The sequence below is a fragment of the Kogia breviceps genome, chromosome 16, assembly GCF_026419965.1.
Source record: "Kogia breviceps isolate mKogBre1 chromosome 16, mKogBre1 haplotype 1, whole genome shotgun sequence".
NCBI lineage: Eukaryota > Metazoa > Chordata > Mammalia > Artiodactyla > Physeteridae > Kogia > Kogia breviceps.
This window is the reverse complement of record NC_081325.1, coordinates 24943231-24965916: the sequence shown is the minus strand read 5'-3', so window position 1 is coordinate 24965916 and position 22686 is coordinate 24943231. Positions and strand designations below refer to the sequence as shown.

Below are 22686 nucleotides of genomic sequence, written 5' to 3'. Positions count from 1 at the left end.
TAGGTCTGAAGTGGGTCTCTTGTAGACAGCATATATATGGGTCTTGTTTTTGTATCCATTCAGCCAGTCTGTGTCTTTTGGTGGGAGCATTTAATCCATTTACATTTAAGGTAATTATCGATATGTATGTTCCTATTACCATTTACTTGTTTCGGGTTGTTCTTGTAGGTCTTTTCCTTCTCTTGTGTTTCTTGCCTAGAGAAGTTCCTTTAGGATTTGTTGTAGAGCTGGTTTGGTGGTGCTGAACTCTCTCAGTTTTTGCTTGTCTGTAAAGGTTTTAATTTCTCCATCAAATCTGAATGAGATCCTTGCTGGGTAGAGTAATCTTGGTTGTAGGTTTTTTTCCTTCATCACTTTAAATATGTCCTGCCACTCCCTTCTGGCTTGTAGAGTTTCTGCTGAAAGATCAGATGTTAGCCTTATGGGGATTCCCTTGTGTGTTATTTGTTGTTTTTCCCTTGCTGCTTTTAATATGTTTTCTTTGTATTTAATTTTTGACAGTTTGATTATTATGTGTCTCGGCGTGTTTATTCTTGGGTTTATCCTGTATGGGACTCTCTGTGCTTCCTGGACTTGATTGACTATTTCCTTTCCTATATTAGGGAAGTTTTCAACTATAATCTCTTCAAATATTTTCTCAGTCCCTTTCTTTTTCTCTTCTTCTTCTGGGACCCCTATGATTCGAATGTTGGTGCGTTTAATGTTGTCCCAGAGATCTCTGAGACTGTCCTCAGTTCTTTTCATTCTTTTTTCTTTCTTCTGCTCTGCAGCAGTTATTTCCACTATTTTATCTTCCAGGTCACTTATCCGTCCTTCTGCCTCAGTTATTCTGCTATTGATCCCATCTAGAGTATTTTTAATTTCATTTATTGTGTTGCTCATCGTTGCTTGCTTCCTCTTTATTTCTTCTAGGTCCCTGTTAACTGTTTCTTGCAAATTGTCTATTCTATTTCCAAGATTTTGCATCATCTTCACCATCATTATTCTAAATTCTCTTTCAGGTAGATTGGCTATTACCTCTTCATCTGTTAGGTCTGGTGTGTTTTTATCTTGCTCCTTCATCTGTTGTGTGTTTTTCTGTCTTCTCATTTCGCTTATCTTACTGTGTTTGAGGTCTCCTTTTTGCACGCTGCAGGTTCGTAGTTCCTGTTGTTTTTGGTGGCTGTCCCCAGTGGCTAAGGTTGGTTCAGTGGGTTGAGTAGATTCCCTGGTTGGGGGGACTAGTGCCTCTGTTCTGGTGGATGAGGCTGGATCTTGTCCTTCTGGTGGGCAGGTCCTCGTCTGGTGGTGTGCTTGGGGATGTTGGTAACCTTATTATGATTTTAGGCAGTCTCTCTGCTAATGGATGGGGCTGTAGACCTGTCTTGCTCTTTGTTGGGGATAGGGTGTCCAGCACTGTTCTTTGCTGGTCCTTGAGTGAAGCTGGGTCTTGGTGTTGAGATGGAGGTCTCTGGGAGATTTTCGCCGTCTGATATTACGTGGAGCTCGGAGGTCTCTTGTGGACTAGTGTCTTGAGGTTGGTTCTCCCACCTCAGGGACACCGCCCTGGTGCCTAGCTGGGGCGCCAAGAACCTTTAATCCACACGGCTCAAAATAAAAGGTAGAATAAATAGAGAGGAAAGAAAAGGAAGGAAGGAGGGAGGGAGGGAAGGAAGGAAGAAAGGAAGGAAGAAATGAAGGAAGGAAGCAAGAAAGCAAGGACGGAAGGTGCAGAGGAAGAAAGGGAGGAAGGAAGAGAGGAAGGGAGGAAAGAAGGGGGAAGGAAGGAAGAAAGGAGGGAAGGAGGGAAGAAAGGAAGAAAGAAAGGGAGAAGACAGAGTAGTATAAAGTATAGTTATTAAAATAAAAAATAATTATTAAGAAGAAAAATTTCCTTTAAAAAAAAAAAAACAAAACAAAAAACCAAAACAAACAAAAAAAAAACAGAAAAATGGGTCGGTCTAACCCTAGGACAAATGGTGCAAGCAAAGCTATACAGACAAAATCTCACACAGCAGCACACACATACACACTCACAAAAAGAAAAAAAAGGGGAAAATAATAGTATATCTTGCTCCCAAAGTCCACCTCCTCAACTTGGGATGATTCGTTGTCTATTCAGGTTTTCAACAGATGCAGGGCACTTCAAGTTGATTGTGGAGCTTTAATCCGCCGCTTCTGAGGCTGTTGGGAGAGATCTCCCCCTCTCCTCTCTGTTCGCACAGCTCCTGGGGTTCAGCTTTGGACTTGGTCCCGCCTCTGCGTGTAGGTTGTCCGAGGGCGACTGCCCTTCGCTCAGACAGGACGATGTTAAAGGAGCAGTTGATTCGGGGGCTCCAGCTCACTCAGGCTGGGGGGAGGGAGTGGCACGGGGGCGGGGCGAGTCCGCGACGTCAGAGGCCGACGTGACGCTGCACAGGCCCAAGGCGCGCCGTGCGTTCTCCCGGGGAAGCTGTCCCTGGATCCCGGGACCCCGGCAGTGGCGGACTGCCCGGGCTCCCGGGAGGGCCGGTGTGGAGAGTGACCTGTGCTCACACACAGGCCTCTTGGTGGTGGCAGCAGCAACCTTAGCGTCCGACACCCGTCTCTACTGTCCGTGCCGACAGCCGCGGCTCGCGCCCGTTTCTGGAGCTCCTCTACGCGGTGCTCTTAATCCCCTCACCTCACACCCGAGGAAGCAAAGAGGCAAGAAAAAGTCTCTTGTCTCTTCGGCAGCTCCGCGCCCGGTTCTAGGGCTCCTTTAAGCGGCGCACTTAATCCCCTCTCCTCGCGCCCAGGCAGCAAAGAGGGAGGAAAAGGTCTCTTGCCTCTTCGGCAACTCCAGACTTCTCCCGAACTCCCTCCCGGCCAGCCGTGGCGCACTAGCCCCCTTCAAGCTGTCTTCACTCTGCCAACTCCAGCCCTTTCCCCGGGATCCGACTGAAGCCCGAGCCTCAGCTCCCGGCCCCGCCCGCCCCGGCGGTCGAGCAGACAAGCCTCTCGGGCTGGTGAGCGCCGATCGGCACCGATCCTCTGCGGGATTCTCTCCGCTTTGCCCTCCGCACCCCTGTGGCTGAGCTGTCCTCCGCGGCTCCGGAGCTTCCCCCTCCGGCGCCCGCAGTCTCCGCCCGCGAAGGGGCCTCTAGTGTGTAGGAGTCTTTCCTCCTTCTCGGCTCCCTCCCACTGGCGTAGGTCCCGTCCCTATTCTTTTGTCCCTGTTTATTCTTTTTACTTTTGCCCTACCCAGATATGTGGGGAGTTTCTTGCCTTTTTGGAGGTCCGAGGTCCTCTGCCAGCGTTCGGTGGGTGCTCTACAGGAGAAGCTCCACGTGTAGATGTATTTCTGATGTCTCTGTGAGGAGGAAGGAGATCTCCGCGTCTTACTCTTCCGCCATCTTTAAGCCGTCTCACCAGCCACCCTGTTTCTTTCTAAATGTGTACGCTTTGTGACAGTAGAATTTGAATGCATCCTTTGAAAAAGAGCTGTTCAGGGGAAAATACATTTTGAATATAGTCATCCTTCCTTATCTGCAGGAAGTATGTTCCAAGACCCCCAGTGGACACCTGAAACCTCAGATAGTACTGAACCCTATATTCTATGTTTTTTCCCTATACATACATATCTAAGATAAAGTTTAATTTATAAATTAGGTACAGTAAGAGATGAACAACAATAATGAATAACAAAATAGAACAATTATAACACTATACTGTAATAAAAGTTATGTGAATGTGGTCTCTCTCTCTCTCTCTCTCTCAAAATACCTTATTGTACAAATGTAATGCCTTTTCCGTATCAGCTAAGCACTTCTCATGCACTGTGGCTATAACCTTTGCAGTTTGAGATGTAACAGCAAAACTAGCATGAATTTCTTTTTCCTTCTTCACAATTTCACAAACAGAAGATTCGTTCTTACTGTAGGTCTTAGCAAGCTCAGCATACGATTTTTCTCTTTCCTTATTAAGTCGAGAACTTTCAGCTTTTCATTAAAGGAAGCAATTTTACAGCTTCTCTTTGGCATGTTTGAATTGCCAGCATCACTACTCTTGTGCCTCGGGGCCCTTATTAAGTAAAATAAGTGTGACTGGAACACAAGCACTGTGCTACCACAACAGCTGATCTGATAACTCAGATGGCTACTAAGTGACCAACAGGTGGGATACGCTGGACAAAGGGATAATTCACCTCCCACACGGGATAGGTCAGGATGGCTCACGATTTCATCATACTACTCAGAACAGTGCACATTTATGAATTGTTTATTTCTGGAATTTTCCATATAATATTTTCAGACCGTGGTTGACCGCAGGGAACAGAAACCACAGAAAGGGAAACCACAGGTCAGGGGAGACTACGTCCAAATGCACTTTTCTTGAACAAACGAGAAAAAGCTTTTATGTGAACAAAGGCATCTTATGGGAATCAGTACCTTTTCAGGAGGACGTAACCTCATGAACTTTTGGGGAAGTAGTTATCACTTCAACAGTATTTTGTGTGGATAACTTACATCTATGTTATCTGTGCTATCAGAGTGGGTTTTTCTTCTCTTAATATCCTGAGAAAATTCTCTTCTTGCTTGACTCCAACAGGAGCCCCCCATGGACTGCACCAAGAGAAACAGCAGAAGCACAGTATTCCGTATTGTGCCCAAATTCAAAAAGGAAAAGGTTCAGAAGCAGAAGACAAGTTCACAGGCTGGTAGGTGATCCGCACGGGAAGGGAAAGTATCGCATTATGAAAAAAATAACGTATTGAGGTGATATCGCTGAGGGGATGAAAGTGATCTGAGACTAGAGAGTGGTGATTATTGCACCATGTTATGAATGTACTAAATACCACTGAATTGTACACTATAAAATGCTTAAAATGGTGAATTTCATTTTATGTTCACGTGACCATGAAAAAAAATCATATCACACCTAAAAGAAATCCACATATGAGTAGGAGTCTGTAGTCATGAAGTTAACAAGTCTACAAAGGTGGTTGCTGATTTGCTTCTACTTTGCTGGGTGAATGTCAGCATGTCTGTTAGATGGGTCTTCGTCTTGCTCAACAATAATTCAAGGCTTGTAACTCGTTTTCCTTCTTCGATGTGCAAAATCTATATCATTTTGATAAATGGAACGTAGAAACTTTCGTTTACTCCTTTAACTTGCTAGATATATTTTCCACCTCAAGTTATATATTCTCTTCCTTCTCTTTTAAGGACTTACGATGCCATTTCAGCCCCTCAGTAATGACAGTGCACTGTGACACTTGTATTCTCAAGCAAAGATTAAACTCTCTCTTGGGTATTCTTTCAAGTTCCCTTTCCACCTTTCCTTAGAGATTAAATTTAATGCTGTACTACTGCTAAAGACCTTCAAGTTCTGTGTATATGATGGTAGGTGCCTTTCGTAATCAAATCATTTTTTTATAACTCTTCTGAGTTAGCCCTCTCATTTTGAAAAGTGATATATAACCTTATTTTTGACAATCTTAAAGCAGCTATTGAAGGGCATTTTAAAACCAAATGTGGCAAACAAGGAGACTTTTATTAAGCTTATCAATGTTGGGTAAAATGTATAAAAGAGTGATTGTACGTACTGTAAAATAACAACCCAGCTAATCTTAGAAAGCAGTGTTGACAGTTTTTAGATGACATTAAATTGATTTAACAATACATTTATTGCTATAATTATCAATAATGGTAATCATCAAAACCAATAAAGGCAGTACTTGAAGTCAGCAAGACCTGAAGCAGAAATCTGTGTAAAATTGTACCCTGTGTCAGATTTTAAATTTTAGTTAGCATTTGTAGCTAATTAAACTATAATAAGTTTCATATATGGTCCTTAAGGAAATCATCAGAGCTTATTTAGACCTTGTACTACTAATCCTAATCATGAGAAATACATTTTTTATACACACTGTGCAGTTTGCATGACTTTAAGGAGGAAATTGAGCTAAAGAGAAAGGCACAGGTGCGCAGCAGTGAATGTCTTTGTAGAGTCAGATCCTTGTGTTGATTGATAGTCTGAAACTTGCATGGGAAAAAGTGGAATTGTAGTTTTGTTGAGACAATACCTTGAACCTTTCCCTTTGCTAGCACTGCCGCTGTACTCTGTTTCGCATCTTCTTTGGCCAACCTGTGCTTTGTAATGCATTGAGCATGTAGAAATTAAGGGGGTTTTGCTCTTAACTTTGGTAGTTCAGAAATGGGGCACAGAGGAAGTTGCTGCTTGGCTGGATCTGCTCAATTTGGGAGAGTACAAAGAAATCTTCATCCGTCATGACATCAGAGGGGCTGAACTCTTGCATCTGGAAAGGCGAGATCTTAAGGTATTTCCTTTGTGCTACTCTTCTGCTCTTAAAATTTTTCTTGCAAAACAGACTCCTTTCTCCTGTGCTGTTCTGTTCTGTGCTTATAGCTTGGCTTACGTTATGCAAACGTGCAGCAATCTAATATGCGTTGTCCTGTGGTCTGAGTTCCTGGTATGCTTTTGAAACAAGAATGTCAGCAAAATTTTCTGTCAAAATCATTGTCTGACTGTTAGAGCTAAAGCTGAGCATGAACTTAGTAAGTTTTCTCTGCATCCATTGGTACGGCTGTTCCTGTGCTAATATTTCCAAATGGATCATATTTCCATCAGCTCATTTTTTTGGATCAACATGAAAGGCGATATTTGTTGCTGAAAATATCTAATAAAAGGTTAACAGCTAAGAATTAATTCAAAATACCAATAACAAAGCCTTTCTAATATATAGAACTAGATGAGAGACTTACAGCAGTGGCTACTTAGAGTCCTATGATTTGGTTGTGTTTCAAAATTGAGCTTTCAGAGGTCACATGAACTACTGGACAAATAAATTCAAATTTCCTTTCCACGACTTATTATTAAAATTGTATTCTTCTCAGAAATAAATGTATTATTTTCTTTAGTAAATGAAGTAAAAATGATGCCTTGTTTTTGCTAGAAGGCAGCCCAAAGCCTATTTGTCTTTTATGAAAGGGAATGAAAAGTATTAATTCATGGTCTGCAGCAATTCCCTTTTATTCTTTGGGTGGAGACTCAACCATAGAAATGGCCAAAGAAGAGTGTTCTGTCCCAGGGTTAGAAGTAGGATTTTGTAATGTTATATTTTCTTACCCCACGCTGCCATTTAAAAATTCCAAGATTGGGCTTCCCTGGTGGCGCGGTGGTTGAGAGTCTGCCTGCCGATGCAGGGGACACGGGTTCATGCCCCGGTCCGGGAAGATCCCACATGCCACGGAGCGGCTGGGCCTGTGAGCCATGGCCACAGAGCCTGTGTGTCTGGAGCCTGTGCTCCCCAACGGGAGAGGCCACAACAGTGAGAGGCCCGCGTACCGCAAAAAAAAAAAATGAAATTAAAAAAAAATAATAAAAATTCCAAGATTGATTCATAAGCAAGTGACAAAGCCTTCAACATTTGTTGGATTGATTCCTTTCCTGTAGACCAGGTTCTAAAATGAGTAGAATTATGAGACAGTAAATTCCTAATAAATTCATGAACGGTTGTGCCTTTATCTATAATACGTTAGTAGAGACCTTTGACCCCATGATGGGTAACCTAAAGTATAGATTTTTATAAAGCAGCATCATAAAGTTTTAGCACATCAAAAGTAGACACCTAACATACCTAAACATTTTTAGCCAGAATAATAATAAAATAATAGATTAACTAATTATCTTAGTTGAGAGTCCCAAATCTGGAACATAGCAAAATATATAGTGTTACAGTTCATAAAGTAAAAATTGACTTCAACACTTGAATATACCAAAAAATAAATGTAGAGGATCATTACATGAAACATATTTGTGTAGCTTCTGATATCCTTGGAAGGCAGCAATATTTATTGAATAGCTACTGATTAATATATTATTCCAGCTTCTCTAGCTGGCATCTGCCCTCAAGAAGCTTGCATTCCATTTGCCATGAATAATCATGTGTTCAAGGAGAAGACTATGTGTGTATATAAATAGATATGTATATGTTACATGTATGTACATACAAACATATATAAACATACACACACGGTGAGTGAAGCAGTTATTTGCAGAATGAAAGAACAAAGCTCTCACAGAAAAGTCAAAGTTAGACTGATAGGACCTGGCTGGAAAAAAAATAAGAGTACAAAGGAGCTGCTGATTAAGAATTACGTTAGTAAAATTTCTATTTAGTTTTTCATGAGACTTGTTGTTTTTATTTTTTATGCAAATTACATTCTTTCCCTTAAAACTTTTCTTTTAGAAGTTTTATTGACATAGTCCATTTAAACTCTTTTGGTTCTAAAACAGGGTGTGGGGCAATGGGAAAGGAAAGTAATTTTACAGGAAGAGCCTTCAGTGGAACAAAACCGAGATAGAGAACGAGCTCTCCTCGTACTCTGTGGTTATAGCTGTAAGGGGGAGCAGACCCTTCAGGGTAAAGTCTCTTCATGTTGGTAAAGGGTTCCCTACTCCCTAGGTAATCTGGTCCATTCCCATTGCTTCGAATACTGTCTATGAATATATCGATGGTTCACAAGGTTGTGACCTCATTTGTAAACTTTAGGATGATATCATCAACTCTACTTGGCCATCACATAGGATGTCAATCTTAACGTGTCCACACCAAACTTCTACTCTCCTGTCCTACTCCCATTGTGCCCCTTCTCCGGTGCTCTACGTCCCAGCAACTCAGGGATGTGAGCTAGAGAAACCCAAGGTCATATTTAGCACCTTCCTCTTCCTTATCTTTTCCCCCATAACTCATAAACCCATCACATAGTTTGACTTTAATCTCCATACATTTCTCTTTCTCCTTTCCACAGTCCTTCCTCTTGCCTGTGTAAGGTCAGCAGCTTCCTGACTGGCTCTCGCATTGCCTCTCTTGCCCTCTCTCGTCCATTATCCACATTGCACAGTGACATTTTAACATCAGGTGTATCACTTCTCTGCTTAAAACCTTTTAGTGGCTTCCCATTTCAGTTAGAATAAAGACTCGCATCTATGGGAGGCCTACAAGGTCTGCCTATATATTCAACCTGCTATGGAATACTGGCCCTTGCTGGGCTATGCCCTTCCACGCTGGCCCTATTTCATTTGTTTAAAAATACTGACCTTGGGCTTCCCTGGTGGCGCAGTGGTTGAGAGTCCGCCTGCCGATGCAGGGGACACGGGTTCGAGCCCCAGTCTGGGAGGGTCCCACATGCCACCGAGCAGCTAGGCCCGTGAGCCACGGCCTCAGAGCCTGCGCGTCCGGAGCCTGTGCTCCGCAACGGGAGAGGCCACAACAGTGAGAGGCCCGCGTACCGCCAAAAAAAAAAAAAAAAAAAATGCTGACCTCTCTCACCTTACGGTGTCCCCTCCTTTGATATGCTTCTCCCACTCCCCGTCACCTGGCTAACTCCTGACCAGATCTTGGCTCAGGTGTTACTTCCTTATCGTCAAAACAACTAGAGATAGCAATGTGACAGTGTAAAGGTGGGAAAGGGGAAATATTGCTAATGTGTTTTAACAGACAAATAAACTGTTTGCATTATTTCACCTCCTAGAAGGCAGTAGGAAAAAGTGAGGGATAGCAAAGAAAATGGTAAAGACACAGGGGTTTTGTTTGGTTGGTTTTTTGTTTTCTCCATTTGTAAAGTTGTATATGTGTGCGTAGAAGATAACAATATCTACAAAGCGTGCCTCTGCAAAGTTAAAGCTACTCATCCAAAGAAAGAAGAAGTCAACACTAAAGACTATGATAAAAATAAATATATAACAAACATCATGGCATAACTTTATCACAGCCTAACTCCTAGAAGATGTGAATGTATTGAACTCAAACTAAAGAAAATATAGCTAAGAAGTTAGTGCAACTATAGGGAAAACGTTCATCTCGAGACACCAAAATAATAATTCTGGGTAGAGTCTGCATCTCTCAAAGAAGTTTTTATTCTTGAGAATACAGTGTGCACATGGCCTAAAATAAAATATTTAATATTAAATATATTTCTTAATCAGATAACTATGTTATCACAAAATATAAAGAATATTAAAATATTCCACTCAAATCAAAGAATCGAAATGCCTCTGTAAATGCATCTACATTTCTATCTTCCTGTGGGGTTTGGCCTTGCTTTTAAGTTTGCTGTTTCAGCACACACTCAGGAAAGGTATAGTTGCCTTAAGACTAATTGCGGATGACCTGGTATCATATGAGCAAATATTTTTCAGGGTCAGTTAAATATTGTAAAAATGTTACCCTGAAATTATCTCAAGCTCAAAAAGAGCACTGGCTTTGAAAGGAATATTTTCCAGAAGGATTCAGAATCATCAGTAGCATTGCTGCCGTAGAATTCAAGGAGATCATAAAGTATATGGGAGAGAGAGTGCGCGTGCATGTGTGTGTGTATCTTCTCAGACAAATAATCTTGTGGTACCTTATATTTTCTAGGCTGCTTTGAAAGTCATCTTTTTCCTAATTTTCAAATATTTCACACTCTTTGTTTTGTGAAGATGTTATTTGACTTCACACAACTTGATTATGCCCATTACGCTTAAAGAAGCTATAAGGAGGCCTTCACCAACTCTTAGTTTTTCAGACAGCAAATACTGTGGCTGTCTTGGTTGGGTCTCATTTATCACTGCAACAAGTATTTGTTTGCCAAGCTCCTGCTCTGTGCTGCACACTCTACAATCACCATTCATTTCTAAAAACTAAGTATTGGCTTCTTGGTTCTTTTTTAGGAAGATAGTCCTTTAAGAAACAAGAATTCTGAGGGGACGGAGTCAAAAGTGTTTTGAGGAAAAGCATCAACCCACAGATACCAATGTTTATGTAATTGTTTATACTTATACATTACAAAGTATAAGGAATATTTAATATTCCACTCAAATCAAAGACTCTAAATGCAAGTTCAAATGCATTTGGATTCCGCATTTAGGTCATGGGCACTGGAGTCTTCCTTGAGAATCAGGCCTCCCTTGTAAGTTTAATATTTTAGCAAGGAAATGTATAGTTGTTTTAAGACTACTTGGGGATACCCTGGTGTCACATGTCACTTCTTTCAGAGATCACAAAAGGACCTGTGTTTTTTAAAACAAAAAAAGAAGAAGAAGAAAAAAGAGGAAGTAATTTTACTCTTAAAGAATTGCCCTGTGTATAACTTATATGAATGTTACATTTAAGAGTTTGTGTACGATGTGATTTTTTACTGGTCGGTAATTTTTTAATGTCAGGGTTTTTTTGGTTTTATAAACTTACTTTTCTAACTTTTACTTCCTAAATCATTGAATGTAAACTAAAATGAATGAGCTGAATGCTAACTGTGTTATTAGCTAGTTAAATATTTAATCCTCAGTTTTTCTCTTGTCAGTAAATTTCTTCCTCTTTCTTTTTTTCTTGCTTTCTACCTTTTTTTAATTTTTAGGACCTGGGGATACCGAAAGTGGGTCATATGAAGCGAATTCTCCAGGGAATTAAAGAGCTTGGAAGGAGCACACCCCCAGTCTGAGGTGTAATCATATTGGTGCTATTCCTTGGAAGGAAAGTAATTGCTACTTAATACAAAGTCCTTGGGGGAGCCATTGGCTGTTCTTGTAGTTTTCTGCCTAGATAAGTAAGCACCACTGAGGCACCTCTACGGCTCGATATGGGTGAAAATTTTGATTTGAGGTATTAGAAAATATTTTGTGCCAAAAAAATACATTCCACAAAGCCATTTTCTTATTGTGCAAACCTGACACATTCAAATATGCTCGTATTAGTAAAAAGGTGAGAGGAATCTGAGACAATTGCATTGTCCAAAAGGTGGAATTGCACAGTGTTTACTTTCCTTTAACCTGGTCAGGTGGAATGTTCTTACCGTGCAACCACATAACAATATGTAGCTGAAACTTCTTGGGTTTCATTATTGGAGGCATTGGCTTCTTACTTAAAATCACTGGCTAGAAGACTAAGATGTAAATTAAGTGGTGTTTTGAACTGGTATCACCTCAGATTCCTAGCTCTCAGTGGTCAAAGGATATGGTTAAAACCCCTCAAATACTATGAATGAGTATTTGCAAATCTTAATGCACGATGTTCCTGCCTGAATTGTCTTTCTGTTTCTTGCATGTCACATTTAATATGTAACACTTAGCTTTAATGTCAGTTTTAATGGAATTTAATTTATTACTACCTAAGTACCTTTTGGTTGGCTAAAGGCACTTTTCTGTTCTTTGATGTGGAATTTGGCATAAATATTCTATATCTAAGAATTTGTGAACATGTGTCTGTGCCCTAATCAACAAATGATATATATCTTATGCAAGCCAATTTTATACCAACCTATCATAAACAGTAGGTGTGCACATTAAGAAAATTCTCTGGATATTTTCATAAAATTATATGTTCTGTTGCCTAGCAAAACTTACTATAGCTCTCCATACCAAAATTCCCACATTCTGTTTTAAATTTTTCATTTCAATTCAGTAACTATTTAATACTCTGTTTCCATCTATAAGATAGCAGACTGTTGACATCCAGGAATTTCCCCAACGCCTCAACTGGGATTGGTACACTGATTGGTCATGCAGACTCACCCACTAGCTAAAGGGACTCCTGACACAAACTTCCCAACAAAAGAGATTTAAATTTTTTCTTAAGGGCTTTCCATTATGTATTATTATCTCACTTAATTCTTATATCCTATCAGGTAGATATTATCTTCCTTTTTGTAAACCACTATACTTCAGTCTAGCGCATGAGGAGTCAACATTACAATGATCAAAATCTTTGAAAGCCAAAGGCATACATATCAAAAAGTCACAGAAATGTCCTTAAATAAATTTTCTTTAGACATTATATACCAAAAAATGAATTATAATGTTTAAGATTCTTCTATATAAGAGAAGTAAACAGGGTACTGACCCAGTGGTAACAATTTTCATAAAGCAGCCTTCTAGGTAGGTGCTCAAAAGATATACATATATACACGTATACATTTATATGTACATTCGCACTTGTGTACATGTAATCTGAAATATACTCTCATTGCTATTTTCTAGACATTTATTTGCCAGATGCTTAAAGAGAAATATCGATGGGAAAACATTTAAAATGAGCTATTGTCCGACATATAATTTAATTATATCAAAAGGGTTTAAATATTTGATGCTTATCCTTATTTATAACTTGAGTATTTACTAGTAAAAATCACAAAATTTAGGCATCTTAAAAATAAATGAAACTTGATGGGTTCCTGATCAAGTGTGTCTGACTATATATTTTACCTAAGTTGTGAATCAATGGAAATTTTCCAAAGCGAATTGTATCAGGTAACTTAAAAGAGCAAAGAGCTACTCACTTAATTTTAATGTTATCCACACCTATGAAATCAAAGATCTTCCTTTCCAGTCACTTTTAGAGTCCCTCACCCTGCAAAGTATCCTGCTCTTTCAAGCACTTCCCTGTGAAATCAAAATAGGCAGACCAGGTTCTCAGAGCTCTCTGCTGAGATTGTGGATCCCTGTCCACGATTAAAAAAAAAAAAAAAGGAAAGGTGGAGACAAGGAGGCAAGAAATCCTAGAAAAGAATGAATTAATGCAAAAATCATTACTGATTTTCACTCTCCCCAGATTCTCCTTTGCCAATAGGAAAGATTATCTAGTTATCACATGTTCAGAATTTAAGAGTAAGATGTAAATGATTAGATTTTGTATTTGATGTTGCTTTTTCACTCTTGAGTAACATCCCTTATATATGCTGAACCTCGGTTAACAGAATCCTTAGCTAGAATTTTCCAGCAAATGGCTTTTGGGTGAGGGAAATTCTTTAAAATGACAATTTTGAGCTTTTTGGTTAAATAAGAGCATTTTTCACTGTATGCATTGTCTGTGCATAGCTATGTAGGACCCAAAGGACATCACTCACGCCTGTTTGCCAGGGTGGTGCCCTCAGAGCCTCCAGAGGCCACTGTCAGCCTCGCAGAGGAATCAGCTTCTCATGGTAGATGGGGTTACAACAAAGATAGGAAGAGCTTCTCCACGTGGCCTGATCCCAGCTCTGGGGGGTGCAGGTGGGGCCTCTGTGCCTTGGTCCATGCATAAGCTGAGGTGAGAAGCTCAAGCCTGGGCCTGATTGCCAGCTGTAATTGCCATCTCTCCTCCCCACCAGACTCTCCTGCATGTAGATAATCTGGGAGGGCTGGAGGGGAATCACAGCTAACATCCACTTCCTTTCATTTTCCTTCACTGCTCGTTTTGCTGAGGAACAACTTACTTGTCAAGAAAGGGACAGGGTCAGGCCTAAATAAAATTTCGATTTTTCTCTTCCATCTGTCCCTCCACCTCACTTTCTGAGTTTCTTGCTTACTTTCTGGCTTCCCGTTTTTCCACGTGCCCAAGAGAGATGGTTGCTCAAATTCTCACTGCCACGTACTACCCTTTCCTCGTCAACTGTCCCACTACAGACTGACTCCTTTTATCTTGCCTCACCTTAGCACCCACTGTGGGTCATCTAGCCACGTGTTAGGAAGAAAACAATTTAAAGAAACTGATTTTACACTTTGCATTTTATAAAAGGAAACTTACTAATCTGAATGAATTGATGGGTTAGATCATTTGAGGACCATCGCATATATTGCTCTGGCTTAGAAGAGGTGATCCCTGAATGTCTAAAATCTGTGCTGTCCTACATTGTAGCCACTAGCTCCATGTGGCTGTTTAAAGTTAATATAATTAGAAATTTAGTTTCTCAGTTGCACCAGCAACATTTCAATCACTCAGTAACCATAGTAGACAATACAGATGTTGAATAGTTCCATCAGTGCAAGAATTCTGCTGGATAGCACTGTTCTGCACCATTGCTACTCGAAATGTGGTCTATGGCCCAGCAGCATCCATATCACCTGGGAGCTTATAGAAATGCAGAATCTCAGTCCATTCTAGCCCTGTTGAGTCAAAATCTTCCTTTTAATAAGATTTGTTGGGTGATTAGCCCTGGCCTAGATGCATTTTTAGCTCTCCTAGCTAGGAGGGATCTGAGGTCTTCGAAGGTTCTCAGAATAGCTTGCTGTCCAACTCGCTGTTTCCTATCCCTTCTCCAACTAGTCCCAGAAATGAGCTGAAACTCATTCATCACCCAGCTGACTTTTCTTCTCAATCCTTATTCCTAACAGGTTCTAGATGAGCCCTACCTACCCAGTATATATTTTGGTTATATTTTGGTAGATAAGGTGGCACACAGGAGATTGGCCAACACAACTGGCCTCTCTCCAGCCCCTCACCCCACGTCTAAGTCACTAACGATCTGCATTTGCTCATGTGACATTCTCATTTGTTCACAACTTAAGTCACAGGGAACATTTCAGAAGAATATGTACTGAGATAAGTAAAGACTGGGTTGATCTCCAACAACTTGTACTTTTCACTTTTGTTTATCAGTAGATTATCTTACTGACATAGTTCCTGCTTGAGGACACATAGCAGCATACACACATTAAATGAATCATTAGGCATGCAAAAAAAAAAAAAAAGAGAGAGAGAGAGAGAGAGAGACCCAAAATGATTACAAGTAAAGTGAATGTGTCATTAAGACCCTAAAAGAAGGCATGTTTTGCTAGACTAAAATCTGGCTTTCTTATTATGCTAACTTATCCTGATTTTCAGATAGTAATTCCTTAAAATAGTGCCTGAAAAATAGTGTATTCTTGACCCTCAAAATATAAATTATTTAATTCTATAATAAGATCTGTCCCAGTGTGACATATGGTCAGTAAGCCTTTACTTAATTTTTACATAGTGATATAACTGACCAAAACATTATTGCCTAGAGATTCTTTAGCTAATTTTAGTGAATAAAGAGACCACTACTTTAATCTCCATAGAAGTTATTTGTAACAGGAATTGAGGAAGGAAATACCCATGCAAAACTATGACTTAGAAAATTAGAGTGGAAACGTCTCTACATCATTTCTAAAGTAAATTACCTATTATCTCCCACTGGGTTGACAACATAGTGGACTTTTCTGTTGTATAGATGTGAATTCTTTAAAGATACCGCTTTTCATTAAGCTGTAGAAACATTACATCTTTCAACCTTGACATCTAGGATCTCCCCTGCTCCCTCCTTCCAAAATGAACTTATCTCGCATTTTTCAAATGTAGGTTGGATGAAACAATGGGTTAAGAGATTGATGACATAAGTGGCAGTTCTTTAAATCAGCTGAAAAGAGTAAGAAGTGAAGATTCCTCAATATTACTGGTCAGTGGAATAGCTTCCCAAGTGGTTTCCAGAGCTTGACTGCCATGCCTCTGCTTTCACTGCCCCACACCAAGTGCCATGGGGCCTGGGGCTTGTTTCTCTCTGCTATGGCATCTCCCCAGTGACTCTTGTATAGCAATCTCTGTGTCAGTTGGGTAATGTGTTGCCTTTGCAATAGGATGCCTTCTAAAGAAACAAGCAAAACTTTAAAGAGACAATGATTATTGACTTTTATAATACACAAAGCATTAATTTTTATTCTTATTATTGTTTCCTCTTTATTTCCTCCAAGTTTTGTTGAGAGACATCTCCTTTAGAATAAAAAACTGTAAAGGTTTATCGTGACAGAGAACCGAGAGATAAAAGACAGCTGGACTGTACCTATTTGTATACTTCTTTCTGTTATTTTCAGGAAAAGAAGTTTAACAGAGTAACGGAGGCTGCCTCAAACTCAGTAACGATGTTTTAGAAAAACCCCATATTACTAATATAGATGAACAGGTTAATTCCCTTTATGTAATTAAGATTCTATTTACATATATTTATATCGTCTCCCTCTTAATTTGTATGCACTTCCAAGTTTTAGTTGGAAAAATAGAAACCAAGCCACTACTTAAACGTTATAAAAACTCCACATAAAATATTTCATTTTAGCTACAAGTTATTCATTGTATAGGAATTTATGAATAGTCTGGATATTTCATAGAACTGCATTTCAAGAGCAAGTTAATCAAACCTAAAGGAACATAGGGTTACATTCTAAATGGATTAACGTAAGTTTCATACTCAGTTGATAATGCCCCTGAAGTAGGATAATGCAGTTAGATATACAAGCTAAAAAGGAAAACAAATATATTTTGTTGTCCTTACTGTTTGCACTATTGTTTGCCACTGCTTAGCCATATCTGTTTCTATATTCTAAGTATTAAGCTGATATGTAGCTAAAGATTTCTTACAGTTCTGGTAACTGGTAACTAGTGCTGTGAAAGGTTTTGGCGTTGTAACATTCCCAGTTTTGTGAGTTATATATTGTATATTGAAGATGACTAATAAATTGGAGTAATATATTTATCTAGAGCTGGGAAAATATAATTATTTTCAAATATTCAAGTAAGTTGTATCGAATTTTTTCTTCCTCTTAAGTGAAATGAAAGTCTCAGTTTTACATTAAAATGTCTATTTATACAACAGGTTTCTCCTTTTACTGGTTTTATTAATTTTCATATTAAAATTTTTCTTATCTTTTTATACCAAAAACTGGTCACGCTGGTGTTTCAAACTGCCAAGATGTATTTTAGTTTGTAGGACTTCTGGCAGACAAAGTATTTAATAACAAACCAGCTTTGTATATTTTGTGGCTTTGGGGGCAAGTATTTTACCTTTGAATCTCTATGCGAGGCAGTGCTGATATCAGCAAAGTCAGTAATAGACAGTATTACTCATAATCATCAGTAGAAGGTTTTTACAAGTTGTATAAATCAGTGCATTTATTTATTATGTTGTGAAATTTAATCTTTATACAAAATGCATATTCTAGATCTTTTCTTTGTTACTGCTGTTGCTTAGACTGTAACAGCTCTGTTAATGATTTACTTACGTACTTGAAGTACTCATTTCTGTCAAACAGATGCCCAGTTTTTTTCCGTGTAAAAAATCTGATTCTTTACCAACGTAGATACCCTGAAAAGTAACAGGGAGTTTGTTAAAAAAGAAAATTTTCATGTTTAAAATAAATATGGAAAAAGGCATAAAGCCAAAAATGAAATCACCAATATTAAGTATTTGCTGTAACCAAGGGATTCATCATGCTATATTTTGCCAATATATGTTTTATCTTCAAGTCAGGACTGCTTTTCTGTAGTAAATTTTCCATTTTTGTTGTAAAAGAGATCTCAGTGATTATACTGCCAATATGTCATTTGAATGAACATTAAAAATCTTGAACCCTCCAAATTTCACATACCTCCAGCTCTAGGTTTCAGGGTGTATATTTTTAACGGGTTTGCTTTTGACTCTGGGCTGCTTTAGTCAGCGTACCTACGAGGAATAATGGTTTGTCTGTTTCTGTCAATTAAGTCAATGGGATTTTAATTGAGTTTTGAATTATTTCTGCTTTAAAATAGTCTCTATTCAACTTTTAAAAAACTAAAAATGTTAAACATAATAGCACAACATACCACACAGAATAAAATCACGTTTTCAAGGAAGAAAAAGAACTGTTCTGATTTACCGTGAGGCTGTGTCATATGCCAAAGAAATCACTTTAATAAGCCCTAAATTCAACTGTTTTATTGCTTTACAGTGTAAGCAGTAGATGAATTGTAAACTATTTAAGAACTATAGTAGAAGATTAAGAATTAATTTACTGGAATTTAAAAGACATAGAGTTTTATATTAATTTTATTGTTGCACAAGCAATTATTGAAGGCAGGAAAAAAGACAATACATGAGAAACATTACATGGAAATTAAAGGAAAAAGGAGCTTGGTAATTTGTGAAAGTTTTGGAAATCAAGAGTTTGAACATAGGTATCTTTCAGTTTATATTATAAAAATGCAAAACGTGTGAGATGTCTCGTGGGCACAAAACCACAAAAAAATGTCACCCTGGTGAAGTCTGGGATTGTATCTGTATCTTTTCAAAATAACCAGTGAGTTTAGGGAGCCCATTCTACTGTTGAAATTTGGAAGTCAGTTAAGCAGGTAGTTTGGATATCCTGATCATTTGTGTTTATTACATGAGGCAAATGTCTGTATTTTCTCAACTTAGTAAGTGATGTAGGGAGAACTAGGCCGAAGGGCTTAGCAACTTCCCAAAGAAGAACTCGGGTAAATGTGGGTCAGACCAGAGTGTACGGAGTAAAGAGATTGATTTTCATGAACCTTTCAAGGCTTAGAGCCGTGAAATTTGTTAGCAAGGATGGATTTTCCTTTCATTTGAAACAATAAAAAAGTATTCAAATTTACAATATTATAAATAGCTAAATTCTGTGATTCTGGAGATGGGAATATGGTTTAGGTTTATTGAGTTCCTCAACTGACTTTGGCACTGGCTCACTGTGTCCTTTCTACGCGCTAGATGTTTTGGTGCCTTGGTTTCCCTAATTAGAAATGGCACACAATATTATCAATTATAAGTACTTGTTAATTTTTCTTTGACAAAAGGAACTAGGTAAGTGTGAATCATACTTAAATTTACTACTTCTTTCCCACTGTCATTTTCGATGTATAGAAAAGCTTCCCAGACTTTATCCCATCACATGAAAATTAAAAGCCCAAATTAATATCCCTTTCTGTTCATTTTAAAAATGAGTGAAGTTACATTAGTACTGTCAGCACCAGAGAAGGTTATGGGTATGTTCATCTGTGTACTACAGGTTCATATTATTCATTTTAGTATAGGCTAAAAATTCACTTCTAAAATCTTCAGAAATTTAGAGTAAATTAATTTTTTTACACTCACGCCAGACAACAATTATATATATATATATATATATATATATATATATATATATATATTTAGCTAAGACTTTCACATCTTTTCTTAGATTAACTTCCCAAAGAGGAAAATGTCTCTTTAAATCAGCATTTTTAAAAAAGGAATACCGGACTCCCTTACCTTGTTTTACTCTGTGACGTCACTTACTTTCTATACTAAGTGAATTCTAAATGGTTTCCTTGCTGTTTGATCTGAAACATGCATCACTATCTACCTTCTTTGGCCATGGAATGGTACTCTCTCATGCAAAGTACCTTCAAAACTTCCTGTAAAGAAACTAAGCTAGAGATTGTCTTAATTATTACCATAATGGAAATCTAAGTACAATTAAGTGGAAAAAATTAGAACAACCTAGTTAAAATTATTAAATATAGATAAGGGTAAATGAATATTGACTTTATTTTTCCCTGACATTTGAATTCAGTCACTGTCTGATCCTTGACTTAAAGATTTGCTAAATCTGGTATTTATTTACAACATTGGAGCTCCTGCTACATCACCCTCCCCTAAAAATGCTGGAATTTTAAGAGGATGTAAGTTGCATGACATAAGGGAAAAGACTGAATCAGAGCTCATTCGCATGTATTTTGATCTGTCTTAATGGTACAACTTAGTTTTCATAATAACAGATCTCTAAATGATGATTCCAGAATGATTTGGTACAGTGGTGGGAAAAAATTATTTTTCTGGGAATTTGCTTCCCACAATGACCTGATATACAGTTGACCTTAGTATAATTAAAATTAATTATCATTTTAATTAGAACCTACCCTGTTTACAGACTTCCGTTGTGCAGCAATTTTTAAATATACATAATGATGAGCATGAAAGAATTGCAAACTTGAGCAGTTTTTTTGTTTCCTTGCCTCGTTTTACTTGAAAAGCTTTCAGAAAGCTTTTGAGAGATGACACAGTTCTCATAGCAACATTATGTGATTATGTTTTGCTGCCAAGACACTCATAAGCTAAAATATGGAACAAAACACAGGCTTAACTTAATCTTGCTTAGGAATTGTATAAGCCAAAGCCTTTTCTATATCAAAGTGGTTTTTTTTAGTATTTATACAGTTGCATATTTTATTTGTTGTCCATCTCAAAAATTGAATTGACATTTTATGTTGTATTTCTAATTAGTTGCAGTAAAGCAAAGCGCTAATGCCTTGGTTCAGACCTTTATCAGTACAAACCTTTACCATTTTTCTCTCCTATGCTTTTAATTTTTAAAAAATTTATTTATTTTATTTATTTTTGGCTGTGTTGAGTCTTCTTTGCTGTGCGCGGGTTTTCTCTAGTCGTGGTGAGCGGGGGCTACTCTTCATTGAAGTGCGCGGGCCTCTCATTGTGCTGGCTTCTCTTGTTGTGGAGCATGGACTCTAGGCGTGCGGGCTTCAGTAGTTACAGCATGCAGGCTCAGTAGTTGCGGCAGGCGGGCTTCAGTAGTTGTGGCTTGCGGGCTCTAGAGCTCAGGCTCAGTAGTTGTGGCGCACGGGCTTAGTTGCTCCATCGCATGTGGGATTATTCAGGACCAGGGCTCGAACCCGTGTCCCCTGCATTGGCAGGCGGATTCTTAATCATTGCACCACCAGGGAAGCCCCTCTCCTATGCTTTTGCCATAGTTTTTCAGCGACCAGTTTTCCTACCTACATTCTCCCCTACCTCTAGTCCATCTTCCACATGGTTGACAGATTGGTCTTTTGAAAACACAGATTTGTTTTGTCATGCCTCTGCTAAAAATTCTTAACTAGACTCTCCCTCCTTTATAGCATGGCAACCTAACTCCTTAGCGTGATGGATAAGGGTCTCCATGACCTTGCCTCTTCCCACAGCATCGTCACCCACCATGTCCTCTAGAGACCTTTTATAACCCAGGAGTTTGGAAAGTCTCACAGTTCAGTGCTTTGGCATAATCACATGCTGTAGATCAACTCATTCAAGACTCAGTTCAAATTTTACCTTCTATGACACTCTACCTGACTTCCCAGGCAAGTTAAGTATTTCATCCATGCTCCATAGTCTCTTGAAACTTCTTCTATTAAAATAACATCGCCTTTCAATAATTCAATATATATCACATTTCAGTAATTCTCTCTCTCTCTATATATATATATATATCTGCTTGCCCACAGCTGGATTTCTCTTTGTAGTCTCAGTGTCTAGCTAGCACATAATAGGAGTTTAATAAACGTTGAGTGAATGAAGGTAATATAGTGCCCAAACTTCTTTGTGTTTTTTTACTTTCACCAATGAATGCTTAGACTTCCCTGAGAGTCCACATGAGGGGGATGTGTATTCAGAAGCACACATGGACTCTGGGAGAACCAACAGAAGAGAAACAGCAGGCAAGAGCAATTGCTTTGCGAAGGATAATCATTTGTTAGCTATTCATGAGAAATATTTATCAAATCTGATTCTTGTTTCTAAAATTGAAGCTTAGAAAATTTTCACATAACTGCCGACTTCTTCTTATTCATAATCCATACATATGCCCTAAAGATGGTCTCTCTCTTTGGCAGATATTCAGTGTATACAATCTACATAAATACATACACTAACTACCTACACAAAATAATGAGACTTGAGAAAGAATTTTTTTAAAGGTAATGAAGGTGTAATTTTCTGAAAAATAGTTTTCAACCAGAGATAGAGACTGAATTTGTGCAATATCAGGTCATCTATAGTTAATGATTATTTCATTTTTTATTATGCAAATATAAGAAGGCTTGCTTGCCACAGTTATCACCCCATGTAGAACATAAAGACTAAAAACTATTACCTAAGGGTCTGTTTTTTCTTTTGTGATTCTATAAAGGCTTTCTACCATGTCTCCAAATTATGATAAAGGTTAACATAAAAAGCCCTTTATCGGGATTCCCTGGCAGTCCAGTGGTTAGGACTCTGCGCTTCCACTGCAGGGGGCGTGGGTTCGATCCCTGGTCAGGGAACTAAGATCCTGCATGCCACCTGGCATGGCCCCCCACTAAAAAAAACCCAGCCCTTTAAAGTCAATAATTTT

The 22686-nt window shown here is 38.6% G+C and overlaps 1 protein-coding gene across 6 annotated transcripts in view; it reads left to right on the top strand.

Annotated features, from left to right (window-relative positions):
* Window positions 1–15432, top strand: part of DGKH (diacylglycerol kinase eta) — a 185034-nt gene extending 169602 nt beyond the window's left edge. For 3 of the 6 annotated variants that reach the window (XM_059041725.2, XM_067016160.1, XM_067016159.1), the window contains 3 exons: window positions 4549–4657; window positions 6150–6280; window positions 11361–13445. In XM_059041725.2, the coding sequence (XP_058897708.1) occupies window positions 4549–4657; window positions 6150–6280; window positions 11361–11444 (324 nt within the window). In that variant the 3' untranslated portion in view covers window positions 11445–13445. Of the gene's footprint in view, window positions 1–4548; window positions 4658–5165; window positions 5343–6149; window positions 6281–11360 lie in introns of those variants that run through there. The other 3 variants (XM_067016163.1, XM_067016162.1, XM_067016164.1) reach the window with 2 other exon arrangements.
* Window positions 15433–22686: the final 7254 nt, after the last annotated feature.